The sequence below is a fragment of the Typha latifolia genome, chromosome 1 (assembly GCF_019914945.1).
Source record: "Typha latifolia isolate L0001 chromosome 1, TyphaL0001v2, whole genome shotgun sequence".
NCBI classification, from domain to species: domain Eukaryota; kingdom Viridiplantae; phylum Streptophyta; class Magnoliopsida; order Poales; family Typhaceae; genus Typha; species Typha latifolia.
In genome coordinates this window covers 7,253,129-7,275,809 of record NC_133086.1, presented here as the reverse complement: position 1 = coordinate 7,275,809, position 22,681 = coordinate 7,253,129, and the positions used below count along the sequence as shown (strand labels likewise).

At 35.1% G+C, this 22,681-nt stretch overlaps 4 protein-coding genes across 10 annotated transcripts; 2 read left to right on the top strand and 2 right to left on the bottom strand.

Annotated features, from left to right (window-relative positions):
* The first annotated feature begins 1,013 nt into the window (after window positions 1-1,013).
* On the top strand, window positions 1,014-6,093 carry LOC140802757 (uncharacterized). 2 transcript variants are annotated; one of them, XM_073158352.1, is made up of 9 exons: window positions 1,014-1,104; window positions 1,219-1,335; window positions 1,426-1,543; window positions 1,614-1,669; window positions 2,685-2,732; window positions 2,821-2,918; window positions 4,969-5,038; window positions 5,133-5,243; window positions 5,838-6,093. In XM_073158352.1, exons 2-9 carry the CDS (start codon window positions 1,237-1,239, stop codon window positions 5,892-5,894), a joined length of 657 nt encoding a protein of 218 aa, XP_073014453.1. In that variant the 5' UTR covers window positions 1,014-1,104; window positions 1,219-1,236; the 3' UTR covers window positions 5,895-6,093. The 2 variants fall into 2 exon arrangements, with proteins under 2 accessions (XP_073014453.1, XP_073014454.1); XM_073158353.1 differs by lacking the exon at window positions 1,014-1,104 and having other exon boundaries at window positions 1,116-1,335.
* A 2,099-nt stretch (window positions 6,094-8,192) lies between these two features.
* On the top strand, window positions 8,193-11,509 carry LOC140802613 (pyruvate kinase, cytosolic isozyme). The gene is made up of 3 exons (XM_073158156.1): window positions 8,193-8,624; window positions 9,852-10,313; window positions 10,390-11,509. Exons 1-3 carry the CDS (start codon window positions 8,415-8,417, stop codon window positions 11,200-11,202), a joined length of 1,485 nt encoding a protein of 494 aa, XP_073014257.1. The 5' UTR covers window positions 8,193-8,414; the 3' UTR covers window positions 11,203-11,509.
* A 927-nt stretch (window positions 11,510-12,436) lies between these two features.
* Window positions 12,437-14,418, bottom strand: LOC140780775 (E3 ubiquitin-protein ligase SIRP1-like). Of its 4 annotated transcripts, none has more exons than XM_073126534.1 (3): window positions 14,231-14,416; window positions 14,048-14,132; window positions 12,437-13,644 (listed from the first exon to the last, which is right to left on the bottom strand). In XM_073126534.1, the coding sequence occupies exon 3, from the start codon at window positions 13,618-13,620 to the stop codon at window positions 12,652-12,654; it is 969 nt and encodes a 322-aa protein (XP_072982635.1). In that variant the 5' UTR covers window positions 13,621-13,644; window positions 14,048-14,132; window positions 14,231-14,416; the 3' UTR covers window positions 12,437-12,651. The 4 variants fall into 4 exon arrangements, with proteins under 4 accessions (XP_072982635.1, XP_072982633.1, XP_072982634.1 ...); XM_073126532.1 differs by having other exon boundaries at window positions 14,048-14,157; window positions 14,235-14,416; XM_073126533.1 differs by having other exon boundaries at window positions 14,235-14,416.
* A 2,726-nt stretch (window positions 14,419-17,144) lies between these two features.
* On the bottom strand, window positions 17,145-21,433 carry LOC140780294 (uncharacterized). 3 transcript variants are annotated; one of them, XM_073125727.1, is made up of 6 exons: window positions 21,151-21,433; window positions 19,983-20,076; window positions 19,686-19,862; window positions 19,459-19,557; window positions 19,126-19,368; window positions 17,145-18,013 (listed from the first exon to the last, which is right to left on the bottom strand). In XM_073125727.1, the coding sequence occupies exons 2-6, from the start codon at window positions 20,052-20,054 to the stop codon at window positions 17,552-17,554; spliced, it is 1,053 nt and encodes a 350-aa protein (XP_072981828.1). In that variant the 5' UTR covers window positions 20,055-20,076; window positions 21,151-21,433; the 3' UTR covers window positions 17,145-17,551. The 3 variants fall into 3 exon arrangements, with proteins under 3 accessions (XP_072981828.1, XP_072981829.1, XP_072981831.1); XM_073125728.1 differs by lacking the exon at window positions 21,151-21,433 and having other exon boundaries at window positions 19,983-20,594; XM_073125730.1 differs by lacking the exon at window positions 21,151-21,433 and having other exon boundaries at window positions 19,686-19,801; window positions 19,983-20,101.
* Window positions 21,434-22,681: the final 1,248 nt, after the last annotated feature.

Here is a 22,681-nt window from a genome sequence, read left to right as displayed (position 1 = left end):
ACATATTTGACTCTACTCAAATACATGGATTACCATTGTGTATAGAAGTACTGTATATGGATCACTGTTGTGTGGAAAACATAGTAGACAGAGTCCAGTCTTCTACGACGGCACAATACATGGATTGCCATTATACCATAGATAGAAGGCCCAAGGATTCTCTAAATAAATTATCAGAGAGGAGTATCGTTAAGAGTTAAGATAGAAGGCCCACAAAATCATGGAGGGCGAACATTAAGAAGGATGCTGATGTCCAAGGTTAAAACATATGACAACTTGATAAGCAGAAACTAAACTAGCACAATAACAAAGATGAGAACTAGAGAATCAAACCCAGTTATTCTCTTTCTACTACTTTATGTGATTCCTTTTCTTCCCCATCTCTATCTCATTCTCATCTTCTCTCCAACTCTTACTCTCTCTTCTTCTTATAAACCTCTATATTGAAAACAAGCAGGCACTATATAGATACTGGAAAACCTCCTCATATATATATGGGTTGCATGGAATTATGGATAAATATTCTTGGGGCTTATTACGGTGTATGGTATCTATCCAAGTTCTCCTTTGATAGATGTTGCACCAGGCTAGGTTAAAAGAATAGAATGATAGCTAATAGATAATAAAAGTTATTGCCTAGGAAGTTTGTATCTAACTCAATGCTTCTTTCAAAGCTCTCATTCCTGCTCTTTAATCTTTTCTCTTTGAGGATTGCTTAAACACACTTGCACAAGTGCATCAAGTCAGAAATCAATGCCTTCCAAACTATATTAATCATTTAAGTTAGGCACGATTATAATTTTTTTTTTTTTATCTTTTAAAACATTCCAAGTCGTGTGTATTTTTCTGGGAATAATTTTAGCAATCTTCTTTCAGTATTAATTCAAAAAGAAAACTACTTTCAGTAGATCTGAACCGACCCGTTTAGGCGTTTAGCCCGGTAAAATGTCGGGTCGGATCCTGTTTAATACCTTTAATGTGCCGCCCGACCCGGAAATAATTAAATCCCTTCCCCTAAACCCTAAATAATGTACGCCGTCCTCTCTCCCTCTTCCTCTTCCTCCTCTTCCTTCCCCCTTCCTCTGTCTGGTTTCGTTGCTTTAGGCCAGTGCACTGATATTCCATGGATTGTTTTGTTCTAGGCTAAGAAGTGTTGTTAGTCTCTCGTTTGTTTGCTTCGATTTCTTCATCTGATACTTGAAAAATCTAAATTTTTAGATTTTTTCCCCGGCAACAATGGGAGCTAAGGCGAAGAAGGCTTTGAAGAAGAACCTGAGCAAAGCTTCTACTCGTCTCTCCGTCACTCGTCGGAAGAACGAGTCTTCTGACTTCTTGGTATTCTTCAATTTCGTGCTTTTTACGCTTTTTAATCCGTTAACCCTTTTCTGTATGTGTGTAAAGTTGTGGCCTTTTTGTATATTTAAGCCTCTCGAAGGGGGTCCGGGAAGAAAAATCTCGGAACAAGAGGAGCCCGTGAAAGATACTGCGACGGTTTTGTACATTGGGCATATTCCTCATGGATTCTACGAGGAGCAAATGGAAGGTATTTTGCTTTATACGATTGTATCCTTGTGATTAAATTAGATATAGTGCTTACTTGTTTGGTATTCTAGGATTCTTTAGGCAGTTTGGGACTATCAGGAGATTGAGAATCGCGCGAAACAAAAAGGTACCCTTTTCTTTTCCGTACATCTTGTTATTCATCATGATGTTAGAAAATTCTGTTTGCAATTTTTCTCTTCTTCAGCGCGAATCTGTCATTATAATGACTTGTCAGCAGCTGGAAGGTTTATCTACTCATCAATTAAGCAATTGATGGTTCATCCACTTTGATGTGTCCTTCCCTAAGTGTTTATTATTCATCGATAGTATATCCTTATTAAATATACTTGCTGTTATGATATAAATAAGTTTGCTCTTTTCCTAGTACTGCATAATCCAAGGAAATAATATTCATGTTTGATAGAAGTTTGTAAGTGGACAGTAGGACAAAGCATGCTAGCATTGTTAGTTTTGTTCTGACTTAGCCCATGCCATAGTTGGTAGATACGTTTGTAAAGGTTATTCTCAATTCCGTGGTACAGGTTGTTCACTTTGCTCGTAACTGGTTCTAATTTGGCTTGTTTGGCAATCTAGCTCTGGACATTTCATGACTTCTCAAAATTATGATGATACCTGAACCCTATATAACTTTGAATGAACCCAAGATTGATCAAAGTTTATGGTTCCAAGTGAACAAAATTGAGTTGGAATCTACTTATGCTTAGCTGGTGGAAGATATGTTCTTTTTTGTCATTCCTGAAGCATCAAATTCTGTTACTAACTGTGGCATGTTTGAGGCTTCCATTGTTTTGAATTTTGATGCATTCTCATATTGCTCTTAATATAAAAGTATGGTACATAGATGATATGCAAGGGGATCTAGTGGAGCAGCTTACATGTCTTGATTATTAGTTATTATTCCTCAAATACCTACATATCTCACAATATTGATATTCGCTGGTACAAGTTGCTGTAATGGCTGTTTGAAATACAGTTAGACATTAGTGCCACAAATTGCGACTTCCACCATGAAACTGTTTTTCTTGGGTTAAATTTCTACTTCACATGTCCAAGTTCCTTTCCTCTCCATGTAAGTGGTGTAGCTTTCTTGCATTAGTTTTAACCACGCTTTGTTTTATTAGACAGGAAAGTCCAAGCACTATGGTTTTATTGAATTTGAAAATCCCGAGGTAAAGTACTTCACCAATTTACAACGTCTTTTGTTACATTATTAGCTCATATTATTAAGTACCATTTGATAGATGTTGGTTGTTTCAGGTGGCCAAGGTTGTGGCTGATGAGATCAATAATTACCTTCTGTTTGAGCAGATTCTGCAAATTCATCTCATTCCACCCGAGCAAGTCCATCCATTATTGTAAGTTTTCAAATATTATGTGCTAAATAGAGCTAACAAATATTTGGGTACTTAAGTACTTTACTTTACCTCGAGATGAAGATATTGAAATCTGTGAGTGCGATTACTACTTAAGAAAGAAATAGAAATGATAGTATTTTTTAGAACTGCTAGAGTATAAGTAGGGTGATATTTAAGTAAGTTAAGAGTGGGCATGTCCATGAGAAATCACATGGTGCACTGTAACTGATTGGCAATTTCATGTTGTGTGAAGGAATGAAAGACAAAAGTCACAAAACTATTGTGAAAGAAATAGTAAAAAAGGACACTATAGGACTTGATTTGATGGTGAACTTTGCACTAAATTGAGCTGGATGGAGGAAAAGGATCCACATATCTTGGGATTTAATTCCCTTTTTTTGTAGCTGTTCTTATTTTCCTCTACTTGGAATTGGAACCAACCAATAACTTAATTTTTATAATTTCTTAGGAATTGATATGATTAAGGTCCTGATAGATATTTTTTACAGATGAATTTCTTGCTATTTTATGAGTTGACCACCTAGTTCAATATTTATCTAGATGTGAATTTCCTCTTGCTTCAAGATGCATGTGGCAAATATTTTTTTTTTCCTCTTCTCAGTATACGGAATACTGATTGACCTTCTCAAAGCCTAGAACATGTCCATCAATATCTTTTTGGTTTCTTTTACATCCTTATCCGTAAAGTACTCAGTGTGCTTCCTGGTGGTTCAGTGTGATATCATGTTTGATGGATTGTAGTTACACGTGCCTATTTCTATCTTGATGTTTGAAATTTAGCTGACTAAGTACCCATATAACCACCCTTATTTTGCATCTTTTAGCTGTAATTTACTAATATGGTTGATGGAGAACCAGAGAATTAGGGATTCTTCTTTACAGTTTACACTAAATCAAATGAATAATGCAAATCCTGAGAGCAGAATTCTGGATGCAGAAACACACTTTTCTATTTACCAGGCTTTAAGAATGTTTTTCCCCCAAACACTAAGAGTCCTATGGCTTTAATTTGGACAGATTGCTCATATTGATTCCATATGGATGATGCAAGTTGCTTTGGAGAGTCTTTTGCATAAAGATATGTGATGTTTAATTTTTTTGTGTGAGAGAATCTGGAGGCCATATATATTTCTATATGCATGTTAATGTCATGTTGTATGAAAGATTCTGGTTTAATACAAATAAAATGCATAATGCATATCCTAAAAAGCAAAGTTTTGGATGAGGAAATGCACATCTTTCTATTGGCTACGCTTTCATAAAAGCCTGTATGTATTTCACGTCATAACAAACATACTAGAGCCCTATGCTTTTAACTTGGACAAAGTGCTTATATTAATGCCATATGGATGTCACAAGTTGTTTCCTGGAACCTTTTCTTTGAACATTTCATATGATGCTTAAACTTATTTCCAGTGTCCTATGAGACTCCTATGGCCATTGCTCAGTTTCCTGCCTTTCGTGGAATGATATAATTGTCTGATGCCATGCTTGAAGATGGTCGTAAGATTGATTTTATGGTATATTGTTGGAGGTGCCAAAATGAATCTTGCTCGTGTGAGTTAACTTGCAAAGTTTTACTCTATATGTAATGCATTTCCATCAAGACTGACTGCACTCTTTAATTTGATACAAAATATTCTTTTTTCTATTTTGACTCTTTGAGACTATCTAGACTTGTTGAGCAGACCTTAATTGTTTATGTATGGGTCCTGAGTCCTGACGTTTGAGCAAGTATCCAGTGTCCGAAATTGTCATCTTCACACCAGTTTGCTTGTCTATCATCCTTTGGTACATTAAATTTGTAACAGTCCATATATGTACTTGTCATCATGTCATCAGATAAAAGTGTCGTATAAATAGAATATATATTGTTTTCATGTTGAAGTTAAATCCTTCATCATTTTAGTAGAATCCTTATTCTAATGTTCAGAAAGTTTGAGGTATAATTGGTTGTCTTTATTGTTATTGGTTACATTTTATTGTAAAGAAGTCTTCCTGTAATTCCTTATGTTTTCTCTTGCTTTAGATGGAAAGGAGTGAATAAAAGATACAAACCTTTGAATTGGACAGAAATTGCAAGAAAGCAGCATAACAAGGTAACCCCAATCTTTTGGATTGTGAATGTGTTGTTTACTGTTAATCTCTTGTATGCCATAATGGTAAGACAAACTATTGCTATGTTATTTCCAGGACAAAACAGCAGAGGAGCACCAACGGATGATTCAAGGAATTCTAAAACGAGATGAGAAAAGGCGTAAACGAATAAAAGCTGCTGGCATTGATTACAAATGCCCTGATTTTGTAAGTCACAAATGCCCAAATATTGTGATTTAACTATTTGTTCCGAAGTTTTAAGCTCGCTTTTTATAAGTAAAAGTAAAACATATAAAATGTGTGCAATGCAATTTATATTGCTTTTGTGTGCAACTTTTAAATTGATTACTTTATATGAATATTTTGCTTTGCAGAACTCATATCTAATTGTAAAGTGCCTCGTCTTATATTCACGTCTTTTTGTGGGTTATTATGCAAAGGAGGAGTTGGAGCTATATAGATATCTAAGAAATTTGCATAAAAGATTCTTGAAATTTGAATGTTGTAAAAACTGATAGCTTTCTTTATTTTTCTAAATGTCTATCTAAGAAGAGAGCTTAATTTCATCAGCAAGTAACAAGTGTGCATCTTAAAAAGGACAAGCTGATAAATCTCTAAATAGGAAGAAGAAAAGACAAGCCGAATGGACCTTTCTTGTGGACATTCCTCTTTCTATATCTTTAATGTTTGCTCTCTAAAGTCACATGTATGACATGTTAGGCTAGTCTTTTGAAAAAGAGAGTTCTTTAGGATGTTGCTTATGATTTTTTTCCTTTTACCTTTTAATTCTACGGCGTACAGGTTGGTCATATTCAGCCCGTTGCTAAGAAAATCAAGTTCGATGAGGAGCAAGACTAGAAGGTTACAGGAACAAAAGCGAGATGTATCTTTTTATCTTATCTTGTACTAACTCGAAGGGTTTTCAATGCTGTTATTTGTTCTAGATTATATTTAGCTTGCATTTCTGTTTCCCCTTTTGTTTTTTTCTATCTTTTTGTTATTGTAAGAAAGGTTCGATGGATGATGGAGATATAATGAGGAATTGAATTTTGGCCTATTTTTTGATTATTTTCCTTCGGAAAATAAAGGCACAGATTAAAATCATGGCATATTCAGGCTAAAAAATGTTAATTACAAGCAGTTCGTATTATTATCTTATCACAAGTGCTGCAGCTCAATGTCTGTGCATGTGCATGATGTGTCATTTGTCTGAGATTGTCTGGGTGTTGTATTGAAATTCCTCTTGATGTGATTATACGTAGGTGAAGCTTACTTTTTCACAATTTATAAGCTAATAGTAACTTTATATATATATATATATATATATATATATGTATTCATGTTATATTTTGAGAGATGTGGGAACCTAAGGAAAAATATTTTTCAAAATACAATACTGTTTGAATTATTCTCAAACTATGACAATTTTTGTTAGCTTGCTACGTGAGAAATCATTATTTCAAGATTGATTCTTAGTTGATTAATGGAATCAGTCTTTTTTCTATATAAAACGCTCTCACGAAAATCGATTAATAAGTAATTCTGCCATAAACCAACTTATAAGATGCTATCTTGGAAGGCAATTTATATGTCAATATATCAATACTATAAAATGCTTTGAGGGAAAGAAATTTATAAACTCTTCTATAAAATTTGAAATTAAATTTAGAGGAATTATTTTGTGATTTCAAGCACATCTTATTATTAGGAATGGCTATGCAATTCCAACCATAAGTCTTCCACGTATCTTCACAAAAGCATATTTTACAACTAAAATAAATAACCGAATACAAAGTTACGATATCTTTCTCATCGAATATTCAATTAAACTTTTATCTTCATAATATATCGTATGTCCAAAATAAATTTTTATTAATAAAATTATGCCCTTCAAAAGAATTATTTTTTAGTATATTAATATTTTAATAAGTAAATCTTCTATTTGGAGAGTAATTTATAAATCGCTTTCTAAGATTTTCTCGTTGATGGACGACTAGAGACTGGACGGAGTCTCTGGACCCAATTCTCTCAGGAGAGAGAGAGAGAGAGAGAGAGAGAGAGAGAGAGAGAGAGAGAGAGAGAGAGAGTTAATTTCTGAGGGCAGGAAAGAAACCTTGGAGTTTTTGACCAAACTAGCCTCATTTTTTTTAAGTTTTACCAAAACAGACTATCATAAAGTTTATTTACTAGATGATGTCTAATTTATTGTAGCCCTAATAAAAAATATTGAACTGATCAACAATTCAGCATTTTTATCGCCAGATAATTTTTTTCCTAAATTACTGAAATGCTAATTTAAAGAGATTTATATACATAAAATACTTCAGCGTTTTTATTAGAACTATAGTAAATTATATTTCATATGATAAATAAGTTTAAGAATAGTCTATTTTGGTTAAAAAAAAGAGAGAGGCTAATTTGGTAAAAAACTCGAAACCTTGTGCTCTAAACCTGTAGCTCATGCTTTCCGTCCTGCCTCAAAAGGAGCATCTGATTCTGATCCAATGGGCTAAACGATACGATTGACAACATAGTACGGAACGAACGTACGTACGCGCGTTGAAACAAGCCACCACCCCCAGCCCCAGCCCCCAGGTTTCTCTACACACCTCTTGGCCTAGGGAGTCCTCTGCCTTGAAGGACAAGTCAGAATTATTAATGAGAATAATTTTCTTTATTAAATACTTGTCATTCCAAATTTTATGGAATATTTCAACCTTTTTATTATTATTATTATTATTTATTTTTTGTTGCAAACTTCTTAAAAAAATATTTAAGGGCAGAAGAATCCTTTTTTTTCTTCTCATTATTTTGATGATGCCTTTGCTTATGCCAACATTGATGACTCCATCTCCATGTCCATTTCACACACAGTTTCTAAGAAATTTTAGACATGGATGCAAAGCTGGCACAACCAAAACCTATAAAATATATAGGGTCTTATTTTGAACAATAAAATATTTATATAAATATGCTTCCCTTTCAACAAAGAGATGTCAAAATAAACGTCTCTGGCTATAGAAGCTTCCATGGGTCACCTTCTCCCAAAACTTTTGACCTTGTACACAATCCCGCATGGACACCTACTCTTATCCTCTACCTCATAGCTCTGCCGTCCTAAATCCCCTCGAACTGGAACAAAGTTATAATTTACCTACCTTATACTAACCCGCAGGCCCATCGTAACACACTCTGGCCTTTTATAATTATACCTCGCGGCTTCTCTTCTTCGCATTGGTCACCTCCCTCTCTTTCTTCCTCGTCTTCCATTTCCCAGATCGAAATCGAAATCTTTGTTGGATTCTCCCGTCTGGGCGCTAACCTCGCGATCTCTTCCTCTGTGATCTTTGATTCGTGTCCGGGTTGCGCGGTGTTGTAATGGTGAGGCCAAAGACCAAGATCGTGTGCACGCTTGGGCCGGCGTCGAGGTCGGTGGAGATGATAGAGAAGCTTCTAAGGGCGGGGATGAACGTGGCGAGGTTCAACTTCTCGCATGGATCCCATGAGTACCACCAGGAAACCCTAGACAACCTTCAGGCCGCGATGGAGAACACGGGGATCCTTTGCGCCGTGATGCTGGATACCAAGGTGCTTATTTTCCCTTGTGTTTAGCTTCTCCATTGAATTCCTTATTTGGGATTAAGTTCTTTATTCTTTTGCGTATTGTGATGATTGCATGGCGTTTTATTTCCCTTGTTTATATCCTCTTCTTCGGCTTTTTTTTTTTTCTAGGTCGTCTTGCGTTCTATTCGATTAATACTTTACTTTTCTTTTTAGCTGGCTTGGAAAATGTCAATCAGACCCAATTGGGTTCTTCTCGTTTTGCCTCTGAGAGTCTTGTTGGAATTAATTAATTATTATTCCAACAGTTTTTTTTTTTTTTTGCATTATTTTTTATCTACTTCATATTGTTTTTGTATGTGCATTCAATTTTACTTCAACCATCCTTTTCTTCTGCTATTCTCGAGACCATGTTTATTGTGATCTCTAGCCTCCTATTAACAACCGTCCATTAAGTAGCATTTGATCTCCATCCCAAGTTTTTGTATAATTGGTTTATTCTTTCCTAGTACTTAGGAAGTTTTGTAAAATATTTATGTAGATTAAGATGCTTTTATCTCTTTAAGTGGTCAATTCACTTAATTGTAAGATTGCTGAACTAAAGTTCTCTAAAACATTAATAAGATAATTCACTCTGCATGCAGAGATTACAGTGCTCTGTGCTTGTGATGAAATGTATGTGGACAAGATTAGTGGTGATGCTTTACGAATCTGACCCTTGTTAGAATATCTAATGCTTTTTCTATGAAAGAATAGGATTTCTTATTCTCAATGGATTCTAGATAGAGATAGGATCTATTAAAATATCCTATCCGTTTTTGCCCACTATATCTACCTAATTTTAAGATCTAGTGAATTAAATTTATCCTTGAACCCAAGTTCATATTAATATCCATGCTCACAAATATCGTGTTTGTACATTTCTTAAGTTGGGATGAAATGAGATCATGTCGTTGATTCATGCTCTATTTTAAATTAGTTGGAGCTACGGAAAGAGCAGTTTCGAGAAGCATATGAGAATAGTTGTGATGTAAAGTTAGCTAGTGTTGAATTGATAGTGTGGTTCATCTAATCCAAAAAAAATATTACTAAAGATAATATATGATCTGTAGATTCTCTTTGTTTATTATAAGTTCTGAAATGAGTCAACATAGCATAACAATCTATAATGCCCTTGTCACTATTAATTTCAGTTTTCTTTCAGATCTCATTGATTCAGATATTTAAAAGAATGAGTGAACTGAACTTTTGCAGGGTCCAGAGATCCGAACAGGCTTTCTGAAAGATGGAAAGCCTGTTCAGCTAAAGAAGGGTCAAGAGATTACTATCTCAACAGATTACGCCATTAAGGGTGATGAGAACATGATTTCCATGAGCTATAAAAAATTAGCAGAGGATTTAAAGCCAGACAGTGTCATACTATGTGCTGATGGGACAATCACACTCACTGTGCTTTCTTGTGATAAGAAGTTAGGCTTGGTTCGTTGCCGCTGTGAAAACTCTGCTGTACTCGGAGAAAGGAAGAATGTGAATCTCCCAGGGGTCATTGTGGATCTCCCTACACTTACGAAGAAGGATACAGAGGATATCCTACAGTGGGGTATTCCAAACAAGATTGACATGATTGCTTTGTCCTTTGTACGTAAAGGTTCAGACCTTGTGGAGGTTAGAAATGTGCTCGGAGAACATGCCAAGTCAATCATGCTAATGTCCAAGGTTGGTTGATCTCTTCTTGTTCTGATCACGTATACGAATCAGAAAGTCATGTTACATTCAATTTGATTATTTGCAGGTTGAGAATCAAGAAGGAGTAGCTAATTTCGATGACATACTTGCAAATTCAGATGCTTTTATGGTGGCACGAGGAGACTTAGGAATGGAAATTCCTATCGAGAAAATCTTTTATGCTCAAAAGGTGATGATTTTTAAGTGCAACATACAGGGAAAGCCTGTTGTAACTGCAACGCAGATGTTGGAATCAATGATCAAATCTCCTCGTCCAACTCGAGCAGAAGCAACTGATGTCGCTAATGCGGTCCTTGATGGCACTGACTGTGTGATGCTTAGTGGCGAGACAGCTGCAGGTGCTTACCCAGAATTAGCAGTGCAGACGATGGCAAAGATTTGCCTGCAAGCAGAGTCATATGTGGACTATGGAGCTGTCTTTAAAGGAATTATGGCAGCCGCACCTGTTCCCATGAGCCCGTTAGAGAGCCTTGCATCATCAGCAGTCCGAACTGCCAACTCTGCTAAAGCATCACTAATCTTGGTCTTGACCAGGGGAGGGAGCACTGCAAAGCTGGTAGCCAAGTACAGGCCATCTATGCCTGTATTGTCAGTTGTGGTTCCTGAGTTAAAGACTCATTTCTTTGATTGGACATGCAGCGATGAGGCTCCTGCGAGGCACAGTCTTATTGTTAGAGGGTTGATTCCTATCCTGAGTGCTGCCACCGCCAAGGCTTCCGACGCAGAAGCCACTGAAGAAGCACTTGTATTTGCAATAGAGCATGCAAAGAAAATGGGGCTATGCAAATCAGGAGAATCTGTCGTCGCCCTGCACCGTACTGGGATCGCATCTGTTATCAAGATCTTGACAGTCAACTGATGAATATGGATGGTGGACAAAATTTTTGCGGGGACAATTTTGTTAGGTGGCCTTTTATGTCCCTATGTGTTTCAGGGTTGGTTTTTCTGATTCTAGTTTTTGTTATTATACAAGGGTATTGATATTAGACTGTCTTGCTTTGATTGAGCCAACATACATTCCTTTTCTTTATGTTATTACATATGTATTCCTCCATAAAGAGTTGATGCGAGATGTTGATGGTTTTAGATTTGATGGTTGCTCTACAATGACTCGGTTAATCTGTTGTTTGTTTTCCATGTTAATGAAACAGGAATTTTATTGATAACGTTTGTTTGTTTTGATTTCGTCTTATATGGTAAGAATTTCCTTCCATTTCAGGTGATCATGTAAATTTAAGTGGTGATACACTGTAAGACTTGTCTAATAACTGTCAGTTCTATGTACCTCTGAACACATTGTACTCAAAGCAATGGTGAAATTGTGAGCAAGACATTGGCTCTGCTAATGTACAGTATAAGGTTTTCTTATAACAGTAATTAAGATGCTTTCACAGCAAGACATTGGCTGTCAGTTCTATGCCTTTAATCATTTAGATGCTTTGTTGAGTTCTCAACAATCGGAGTGACAAAAACTGTTAGAACTAGCTTAATGCTGAATGAAGGTGGGGAAATTTATTAGTATACCTCTGAATATATGGCCAGTAGCCTAACAGGGAAGATGAGTTCTTGAGATGATTGGAATGGAGAGCCAGCATTGTTATATTCTTTTTAGGTCAAACTTAGGACTTGTGAGTAGCCTTTGAGTAAATATGTAGCAGACACAAGCATAATGTGTTTTTACATGGTTGGCAATAGGCCTAGGAGGCATTGACACTTGCTGAAATAAACTAGATAGATCATAGATGAACAAAATCATACTATCTTCTTGACAAAGTTATGCATCACATCTAATAGAACTACCCATTAACAATATGCATAGATAAACCTACTACACATCAATACACCAAAAGATAAGATTAAATTTAGCCAGTTACAACAATAAGTATTTAACCAACAATAATGTTGATTGGAACAATCAATTAGAAGCTGTTTCTGGTCATGATTTACCTTTATATGAACCATGATGCGCATTTCAGCTAAGGTTGAGTATTGAAAAGCAACTAAATGGAAGACTAAGATTCATCAGCCAAGATCAAAATAAAGAACCAATTCTAAACGAGAATAACACTAGCAAAAGATAACAAGAAATAGTCTTTATGATACAACTCCAATCTTTCATCATAAAAAAGTGTCGAATACCGCATGACTTAAATGCATCTAGTGAAATCAAGTTATGCACACACCAAAAATACAGTTAAAACCTTTAAGAACTACAAACTTATTCCAATTGTTGGAACATATGTATACACATATAAACTGAAACTAAAGAAGCAGTAGATGCACCATAGCAAATGAATGCCTTGAACTGTCATAAGGCTGAATTTCCCCAAGAAGGAGAAGAAGATGACTGTGTTGAAGAAGAGCTTCCATTTCTGTGGGACCGTAAAGACAGGAACCACCTACTAAATGGCCATCTGATATGATGAGACCTTCTTCCATTTCTTCCACTATCTCTGCTACTACTAGCTTCACCTCCACCACCTTCTGCTGTATTACCATGACTACCTCCGGTTGAGTCCCTTGGTTCATCTGTAGGCATTTGAAACCTACAAACTGGGCAGGAACTATGCATCTCCAACCATGGAAGTATACACTTGCTATGGAACTCATGCTTGCAGGGCATCTCCCTAGCCTCCTCACCGATCTCAAAATCTTCCAAACAGACTGAGCAACTCATCATCTTGTTGATCTTTACAGTTCGCATCGCATCAACTGCCTCTTTCTTAGCTGGAGGTGTCCCATACGGCCTTGGATCATTCTCTGTCAGATGCTGTAATAACATTTCAAAGCTAGGCACTAGAAACTCATCCCCTGATAAAATGGTGGAACCAAATTCACTTGAGCTGGCATTAAGGGATCCTTGAAGAACTACAGAACGGTTGAAAGGATTGACGAGGATCAGACGGTCACTCTCCCTCTCATGCTCTGTTTCGTTCTCGGATTCATCGGAATTCAATCCATTCACATCATGGATGCCATTGAGCAATTGAAGGGTATGTGAGAAACTCCTCCCTCCCTGAGTATCTACAAAATTATGGGCTCCCCTGTGCAACCTCCGGCGCTGTGAGGAACCACGAACTGTCCCGAGCACAAGAGGATACCAAAGAGAGAGGGGACGGTTGGAGCTCGGATCAGCATTTAACAAACCACTTCTGTCATCCATCTCTTCCACAAAGCCACTATCACAGTGAGGGCATTTGACCTCCCCTTCAACTTCAGGGTTCACCACTTGTGAACACATATGGCACCAATACATTGTAACTAAAGGATCATCCATCTTTCTGCCCTTGTCTTTCACCCACTTGTTTTAATTACCAACAAAACAAACAAGAAGACAAAAGGAATTTCAAAAGGAATTTTCAGCTCAGCAGATCATGTCAAAGTTAAAGAAATCTTATATTCATTTACTCCATATTACGATACAAGAAATATCTGATTTTGATCGGACGAACAAACAAGAACCTTTCCTAATTGACTTTTCTTCATACACCCTACATGCAAAGGACTAGAGCATCTAAAGCATCTTCGTACTAGTCTTCATTAGATGTAGGCACAAAAGTTCATTCAACTTCCCAAAAGGAGATTCTTTTCTATCAAAAAAATTCAAGAGATAAACACAAAACAAACAAGACCCACAAAACCAAATAGTACAAAATATGTTCATTCTTCGCATGGAGAAAAGAATAGTAGAGAAAAAAACTCACCAGCAAAATAGATGGAATCCTTTGCTATGCTGCAGAATGGAAAGAGCAGAATCCCTCAAGGATCACAGCCAAACGCAGAGCTCTCCTAAAAAATCGAATCCCTCTCTTATCTTCAAAAAAGAACCACTGGGTCTTGAAGAATTTTTGAAACCGGGTAACAGATAACCAAAGATTTAAATATACCTACATGAGCTCATAGAAGAATCATCCAGGATTGGATTAACACGCAATTAGAATACAAACAAGGGGAAAACGAAAAAGGTGGGTCGGATTGGATTCAACGGCTTGTAAATAGAATCTTGGACCGTTTCGAAGAAGAAAAAGAAAGAAAAAGTAGAACTACGCGTTTCAATTCTCCTTTCATTCGAGTTTGTTTGTACGATTCGCTCTATCTTCTGAAAACTTTCTATTTTGCACCCTGCCTTTTTTTATTATTTCTAAGTTCAGTCCTCCATTTAGATTCGAAAGGAACGAAATATTTTCTGATTGATTGATATCCTTCCGTTCGAATGTTTAGATCCTGTCAGGCCAAACTACTCCCAGTAAAATAGAGAGGGCGGCCTCGGTTCAGGAATATAAATTAATTAATAATTAATAAATTATACAGGGTGCGAAATGCAAAATTCTCTCTTCCTATTTTCTGATGACCAGTTCATTCCAAGACGTGCCATTTTAATAATTTAATTTGATGTATAATAGACTTTGTATGTTTGCCAGCATATCTAAATCAAAATTATATTGGTTGATTAGGTTTTATGCCATTGGTTTGACAAAAAATTTCACATCTTTCAAAGGCATCAGCAAATGCATCTACTGCTATTTTTCTTTCTTGATATATTTATAACTCAGTCAATGAAGAAAGATGGTATAATAATTCAAATTTAAGAAGTATGCAACTCATTTTGAATTTCTTGTTGTGTTATATTACTTTTTTTTTTTTGCAAATTATTTTATATTAAAATTTATTTTTTAGTTATAATTTGATAGATAAATTAAAAAGAAAGAAAGAGGTAGAACGATAACTTTAGACACAAATCTCACACTCGATAAAAAATAAATTGAATACTAATAAAATATGATATTAAGCTATAATAATATTATACGTATGTATATGTAATCAGAGGACGGGAGGAGGTAGGGCAACGACCCTAGAAACAAGTCTCACACTTAGCTATTATTAGCGACACCATTAAAAGAACACAACAAGAGACTTGATAGACCTAAAAATCTGTGAGAAAGCTAGTCTAAGAAGAATGTAATAGCAAAATTATCAGAGTCCTATGATTTTATCGAGACCACCCGAAGAGTCAATATGAATAAACCTACTAAGAACTATACTATTAGGGCCAAATATGCAGTTTCTATCTCGAGTTTGGTTTTTGCTACTTATTTAGCATGCCATTGTAAAGTGGGGCATTTGCGTAAAAAAAACCTTTTAGTTTTCAAAATAGCAAAAGTAAGTTTTTATGCATATGTCTTATATAAGTATTTAATTTAAAAATAAACACATTTTAAAAGTCTAATTTTGTAATTACTAAAATCTAAGAACCTTTTTTTTTAATAAATAGCCGGTTGCAAGATGTTCTTGATTAATAAAAAATTATGAAAATTTTAAATAACATTAAATATTTTTATTATTTATCTATTTAATGTCTTTGAGGATAATGTAACCCTAACATTTTTTTTCCTATAATTTTCATATGATATTCTGAATTACTAAACTTTATTATTTTCAAATAGAAGGATCTCAATCAAAGAAATATTCTCTCAGAATATAAAGGTAATTTCTAAAACACCTAAATTAGCTTTTGGTGGTATAGGGAGAGGTTTTTTATTTTGTCAGGTGGGCTAGCATTGGATATGGCTTAAAGGGTGGGCCAAGATTTGAAACTTTTCAAGAATATTTTAGTAATTTAATAAATAGAATTACATAAAGCATATAATAGAATTAATGACAATTAGTCAAGGTAAACAATATGGTGTTATATAGAAATTATATAAGGAAAAAAAAATATGGGTCGAGTAATTTGGTTACAAAATTCTCGAAAACAAGATATTAATCATAAAATAAAAAAAATGTAACATATTATTTGAAAATTTCTTTAAACTAACCAAGTTCATTAGCTTACCTTCTCTGATTCATCTTTCGAAGATCGTTTTCCAAAATACAACGACTTTTGAATATCACCGTTATCTATCAGCTTAAACGTTTAGATAAGACCGGTGAAATTGCAACAATTACAGTAAATGGAACTGATGATAAACTGCATGAAAAAAGAACAATTGGTAATTGAAAGCACTCGAATTTGATGGTTTGTTGATAGAATTGCATGTTGTTTTTGGATATTGATGGTTTTGTTTATACTTCTTTATATTAGGGAAGATGATTTGCTTCACAAGATTGGAACAAATAGCCGTCATTTCTATTGTCTGTCCTTGGTAATTTATTATTTTGGCCATCAACTACAAGAGAATAGAATATATTTTTTTCAACAATTCATATACATCTTGGGTGCCAAAATATATGTCAAAGAAACGTTAATATTCATATTGTAGATTGTGTAAATAGAAATTTTCTTGCTTCACAAGAGGGTATATATATTTTGATGTGTAGCTATAATCCACATAAGTTGATTTAGACTTTGTATGACCTATAGATGATTGGCTTAAAATATATTTATCAAATTTTCTACTGTATAGAATTATATTAAGTATGTTTTCTATGTCATATCGACCTAATTTTGAAATGTCAAGCAAAGCCAAAAGTCAACTGTGATTTCTTGGTGGTCTTAATTACTGCACAAATCTTCTGAGAGACCAAGAGAAGTAATTGCAAATATACTTCTCGGATTTGATTTTTTATATCATCTTGCTTGCGTTTACATACTCATAGTTTCGTAAATAGTTCGAAAAACACAGGAAAATGCTGTGGATAGCATTAGATTCTTGGCAAAACCACAGTGATATTTACCATTTCAATAGGTCATATGGTTGAGTTGCTGATTTGGGTCATGTTTAAAATTCAATAAGAAACTAAATTTAGCTTAACAGAGATAAATCTACAAAGATAGAGGAGCAATTGGAAGTAACAACATGGTTGCACACCAAGAATGCTATTTATTTATTTGATGAGCCTCATGCAGCATCAAGCAGATAAGAGTAACAGCAAAGAGAAGATCATAAGACTTGACATCATGGAGTTGATGAATCCTACTATATTTGAGCCAAAATTACAGAAAGCTCATTTTGAAACCCCCACAAAAGGAACTGCAAGAATATGGAAAATTTCTGTATATTAAGGAAGCATCCTTAATATTAGTGTACTTGCGTAATCCAAAAGATTCTTCAACTTCCACTGGAATAAGTTGAAAATTAGTGTTTCATCTCATCTATGTATCTATGTGAAGCTCTTCCAAAATGTAGTTATAAGTACTGGATGTATGCTAGTTTTGCTCCTCAGCTCATGGAATGAACTCAACTATGAGAGAAGAAAATTTGCATCAATCAAGCTGACTCTGTGATCTGAATCAACTCAGGTTGAATATCTGTTGCAGCATTCTCACTATTCGAACATTTGAGCTGCTCTTTAATCTCATTCTCCAACGAGATTTTTATGTCTTCTTGTTTTGGAGATTCAGTGTCACTTGAAAAAGAGGCCTCAGATGAGGCCTCTGAGTGTGTTTCAGATATAGAGGATTCTGTGTTCTGGAGAATAGATTCAAGAGGCTGTTGTTGGGAGAGGAGAGACTCAGATGAGTTCAGGAAAGCATCCATCCTCTTATCATCCTCTTTCATTCTCTCTGCATAGTTGTTGAAATCAAAACCACATGTATTCCTTCCCCCAAAAGCAGTCTCAAGCTTGTCGATGTCAAAGAGATCTCCCATTATCTTCTGGCTGTCCAAGTTGTCAGAGTAAACAAATTTCACCTTTTTGTATGTCTTGTGCTCTAAAAATGGCTTCACAATCTGAATAATACAAGAGGGCAGTTAGATGATTCTTTCATAACAGGAACCCAACCAAGAGATATTCTGATAACTGCTCTTTTCTTTTCATTTAATTTGTTCTTTTGGGCTCAAAATAAAAGGTACCTTATTCGTGCCATAAGTTAATTTACACACAAATAATAAAATGGCATCTGATAAATAATTATTCATATTCTTTACATCATTGAGGAAATGTACTTGAATAAGGTATGATGGCCCAACGATGAAATGACGAGCAGTCCTCCGTAACTATTTGAGGTACTGAGATTTGAGACTAATTAAACATGAAAGATTTGCAGGTTCAAATCCTTTGGTTTCATATAATAAATTGTGTTGCGACAAAAAAATGTGGATCACCTATGATAGGTCTTGCAATGGCCAACTTTCAATGCACTAATGTGGGACCATGATACACATGTAGAAGAAGAGAGAGGGAAATGTATCAAGTTCGGCAGGGGTAATGAGTTACAATGAAAGATAAGATGGCCCAGTGTAAATTATAGAAATGATTCTTGGAAATATTCTGTTAGTTACTGATTGTGTCAAGGGTATGTAGGTCTTAGGAGGATCAAGAACCCACGTTAACTATCTAGTATACTAAAGAACTTGTCTTAAGCCAAAAGATAGATTGCTTTCTAAGGTAAAGCCCAACTATTTTTTTGCTGATGTACCTAATTATACTCTCAGAGGTATTGGCTTAGGATGCTTCAATCATGAGTCATGTTCATAATTTTTGTGCTGTGATCCTTTCAAAAGAAGAATATCCAGCTGCTCCTTCATGCAATCACTTCAAAGAAAGGTTTGATGGACAAGCCCAGAATTATTCTGTGCAATTTGTACTACAACAAGGACTGATTTTCTTTCTGAATAGTTTAGATATGGCATTTTTCTTATTTCTTAAACTTAATCACTTGATACAACATACAGAAGATTGTCCACTGTTCTATGTGTATACACTATACATCTTATGTTTCTCATAATAATCCAAAAATTCAAGAGGGCCTTTAATATGCATAGCATCTACTTCTCTTAGATGGTAATGATTAAATGCACCGAAAGAAACAAAAAATGGATAAAAAAAGTTGGACAAGTACCTTCCAAAAGGACTCAAATATCCTTGGAGGATTGTACAGGATTCCTAGCCCCAACCTTTCAGGATAATAGTCTTGCAAGACATGAGCGGTTTCCCGAGTTATCTTCACTGATACACTTGCCATTGTCCAACCTTGGAAGTCAATTAACCACACCATCTGCTCTTGATCAGGTGCCAAGTTCAAAATAGCATTCTCCATGCAGTAAATCAAGTATCTAATCTGCCCTTTCGCAGATTTAGTATTCTGATACAGCAATGTACAAAGTAAAAAAAAAAAAGATTGAAATGAAGAAACTTCAATTAATATTTAAGAGCTTTCTTTGATGCTACAGACCTGAAATCCAGGCCTCATGACAAGAACAGTTCTTCCATGTCTGTCGAGGTAGTCAGCCCTGTAGGTCTTTCCGGTCTCAGCTTCATGTGCAACATCTTCCTAACAGTTGCAAAATAGAATATAATTTACCAGGTTGACTGGTACTGGATCTTTACACAAATATAGATGTGTTTCGTACGTCACCAAGGTGAGCAATATTGGAATCAGTGAAAGAAGAATTTTCATACCCAACGAATCTTTTCTGGCTTGTATTCTAGTCTCCATTTCACAGTTTCTTTCAGCATTTTACTTGCCTTCTCTACATTCCAGTTTCTTGCTCGAAGATACCTTGATACTGATGCATCTGAACAGAAGTCCGGAATCATAGATAACAAAGGGCCTATGAGCTTTCGAACTTCACTAATCTGAATCATATAAGAACACAAACATATAATTTCTACCAAATAACTGATACTCAACGAATAAAAAGTACGCTAAATATCTTTCAAGCAAAAAGAACTTCTGACTTAAATCTCTGCTCTTACCCTTGCTTGTTGCTCGTCGTAAGACAAGGCTTTCTCATTAGCACTACTTCTCGATCTCCTCAAGTAAGACATTCTTGTAGACTCTTCAGAAGATCTAAAATCAGATTCTCAGACATCAGTAAGAACAGTACTTATAGATATCTAGATATGTAAGAGTTCATTGGAACTCCAGCACGTACTACTTGGCACACATTAAAAATAGAACTTGAAGTTTCATCCATGTGTATGATGCTGAAAGATGGATATTTCACAATGTTTAACACTCATAAGATTGTTAACAACAATAGAAGTCATCTCACTTACTCTATCCATCATATGGTGATTTTTCTTACGATAATTTCCTCAGAAATAGCATTTATGAAGTCCACTGACTTCTAGTTTTAACTCAAGTGTAAATAACATAGGAGTGAAATTACCATAAATACGGTGGACTGACACCAAGTATCAAGTAGCTGGTAATAACTGATTTTTGTTATTCTAAAGAAAGTGAAGAGCTATGTTGGGTGCTGTATGTCAATTTATTCTTATACATTTGTACAATCTGATAAGTTTCATGAATGCACCAAGAAAGGAAACTAACATGAAGTTTCCGCAACAATTCAATAACGGAACAAGGACATAGATGTTAGGTCAAGCATCGCTATAACACCTTAACTCTCTTTGGGTTTGTGTCATATAATATCCACACTTGCAAACTAGATTACCCATTAATATAACTTGGCTACTAATCATGTTTGCACAAAGAGCTCCTAGTAATTTCAAGACAATTTCTCATGGTTTCTTTTCCTTTTTCTCTTTTCTTTTGAAGCACTTAGGCAAAAGCAATCTCTCAATATTACTTGCAAACTGCTTGAAAAGAGCAAGAAAAGGGGTACCAATAGAACAAGATGAATACAAAAGACTAATGGTCATCAGAACAGAGGCTGGTCTATTTAGAATCAGAGTCGATCCTCAAAGTCTTCAAATAGATATAAACTCAAAAACTAAAGAGAGAGATGTAAATGAGGTAATATCTCAGAGATAAAAGAAACCCAATAACCATATCAACGGAAGAAATTATTCTCAGAAAGAAAAAAAAAATTACAACTCTAAATCAATAAACTAAGACAAGGAAAAAGAAAAAGGAAACTGCGTGATGGAATTATGAAGGATAAAGAAGAGCGTGCACCTTGCCAACTAAGATCATATAGATGGAACCCAGATCAAAGAAATGGTAAAGAAGTAGATAGGTGATGGAATCAGGGGAAGAGGAGCTTTGAGGGTTAGATAGGCGTGCAAAGAAAGTATATTGCGTGCTTGACCAGTTGTTGGATTTGACTCCAGAAAAAGGACATATAATTGGACTAAAACATAACATGGAACATGGAACATGCAAAACTAGAATCTATATAGAAATGGAAAAGGAGGATCAAAATCCCAAGAAGAGAGATTAATCTTCTTCCATTGTTGGTATATGATAGAAGGATTACCTTAAATTCGTAATAGAATTGAATTGAATGATGAGGAACCTAAATGGGTCGAGCCAGTTATGGCCCAATTAGCCCAAGTTTAGCCCACTTTAACTTTTTGTAGGAAGATTTTAAATAAAAAAGAAAAACGAAAACGAGCAGCTTTCTTTTGTAATATATATATATATCTTACCTTGACAAAAATTTTAAAAAGAAACCCATTTCTCTATTTTAATTAGCTCCTTTTCGTATAAATAAAGTCGAATACTTATGAATTTTAGTAACCTTTAATAGAGCATTAGAACAAAAGTCATGGTTAAAAGTTTATTTCATAAGAAACTCTCACCAATCGTGAAGAGTACCAGACAAGTATAGAGCATTAGAACAAATTGTTGTTCACTTTATTCTTTTAATCAAACTTGGGTATCAAAGTTGTAATCGCTTAAATTAAATTAATAATATGATTTATCTACCGACTTTCTCCCTAAAAGGAAAAAGGAAACCTAATGATTTAACGATTGAGACACCCAATTTACATAAGTGCTGGATAGTTTTTCTCCCATTAGTATTTATGTCGAGGTAAGCTACATTAGATCCATACTCTGGTTGGGGGATTTAGGAGCCCAATCACTAGTAGATCCATACTCTGGGTGGGCTTTGAATTGGGCTTTCATTACAAACCCAAATTCGAATCTTTAGTTTTACCATAAGTTTTACCTGAACCTGGTAAGTTTTAATCATGCTAATATTTTTCTCCTCTCTAATTTTTACCTGCAAGGTTGACCACCAAATCATCAACCTTAATCACAACTCAGATATAAAATCCTCATTAAAAAAAAATCCAACAATAAAGCAAGCTTAGATTCTAAGTAGATCTGAGAATGTTCAAATACCAGTGTTTGGCCAGGATAAGAAGGACAATAATATGAGGTGGAGAGCCAGGATACCAAGGACAATAATGCTAACAAGATCTGATAGCAACCCAACCAAATTAGAAGCCAGGAAAATTGCATGGCCTCTGGACCACTGCAGAGCTTTGAATGCATCTGATGCCATGGCTAAGTAAATCATATGCAACGCTACATGAGAGACATATATGACAAGTTGCATGGATAAAATTAATCACACTTAATTATAGGCTACTGCCTATATCTAAGATACAGAAGAAAGAAATAAATTAATTAAAAAAAAAAGAACAGTCATATAACTATATATTATAACACTAGCAGTTGTAATTCTTAGAGAGAAAGA

Excerpts from the sequence above, each read along its gene's own strand:
- LOC140780294 (XM_073125727.1), bottom strand. The coding sequence starts at position 20,054 with ATGTCTTACTTGAGGAGATCGAGAAGTAGTGCTAATGAGAAAGCCTTG. Across the intron at positions 19,863-19,982 it reads ACGACGAGCAACAAGCAAGG|ATTAGTGAAGTTCGAAAGCT; the intron begins GTAAGAGCAGAG and ends TATATGATTCAG. Across the intron at positions 19,369-19,458 it reads TCATGAGGCCTGGATTTCAG|AATACTAAATCTGCGAAAGG; the intron begins GTCTGTAGCATC and ends TTGCTGTATCAG.
- LOC140802757 (XM_073158352.1), top strand. The coding sequence starts at position 1,237 with ATGGGAGCTAAGGCGAAGAAGGCTTTGAAGAAGAACCTGAGCAAAGCT. Across the intron at positions 2,919-4,968 it reads GAGCAAGTCCATCCATTATT|ATGGAAAGGAGTGAATAAAA; the intron begins GTAAGTTTTCAA and ends CTCTTGCTTTAG. Across the intron at positions 5,039-5,132 it reads CAAGAAAGCAGCATAACAAG|GACAAAACAGCAGAGGAGCA; the intron begins GTAACCCCAATC and ends TGTTATTTCCAG.
- LOC140780775 (XM_073126531.1), bottom strand. The coding sequence starts at position 13,620 with ATGGATGATCCTTTAGTTACAATGTATTGGTGCCATATGTGTTCACAA.
- LOC140802613 (XM_073158156.1), top strand. The coding sequence starts at position 8,415 with ATGGTGAGGCCAAAGACCAAGATCGTGTGCACGCTTGGGCCGGCGTCG. Across the intron at positions 8,625-9,851 it reads CCGTGATGCTGGATACCAAG|GGTCCAGAGATCCGAACAGG; the intron begins GTGCTTATTTTC and ends GAACTTTTGCAG. Across the intron at positions 10,314-10,389 it reads CAATCATGCTAATGTCCAAG|GTTGAGAATCAAGAAGGAGT; the intron begins GTTGGTTGATCT and ends GATTATTTGCAG.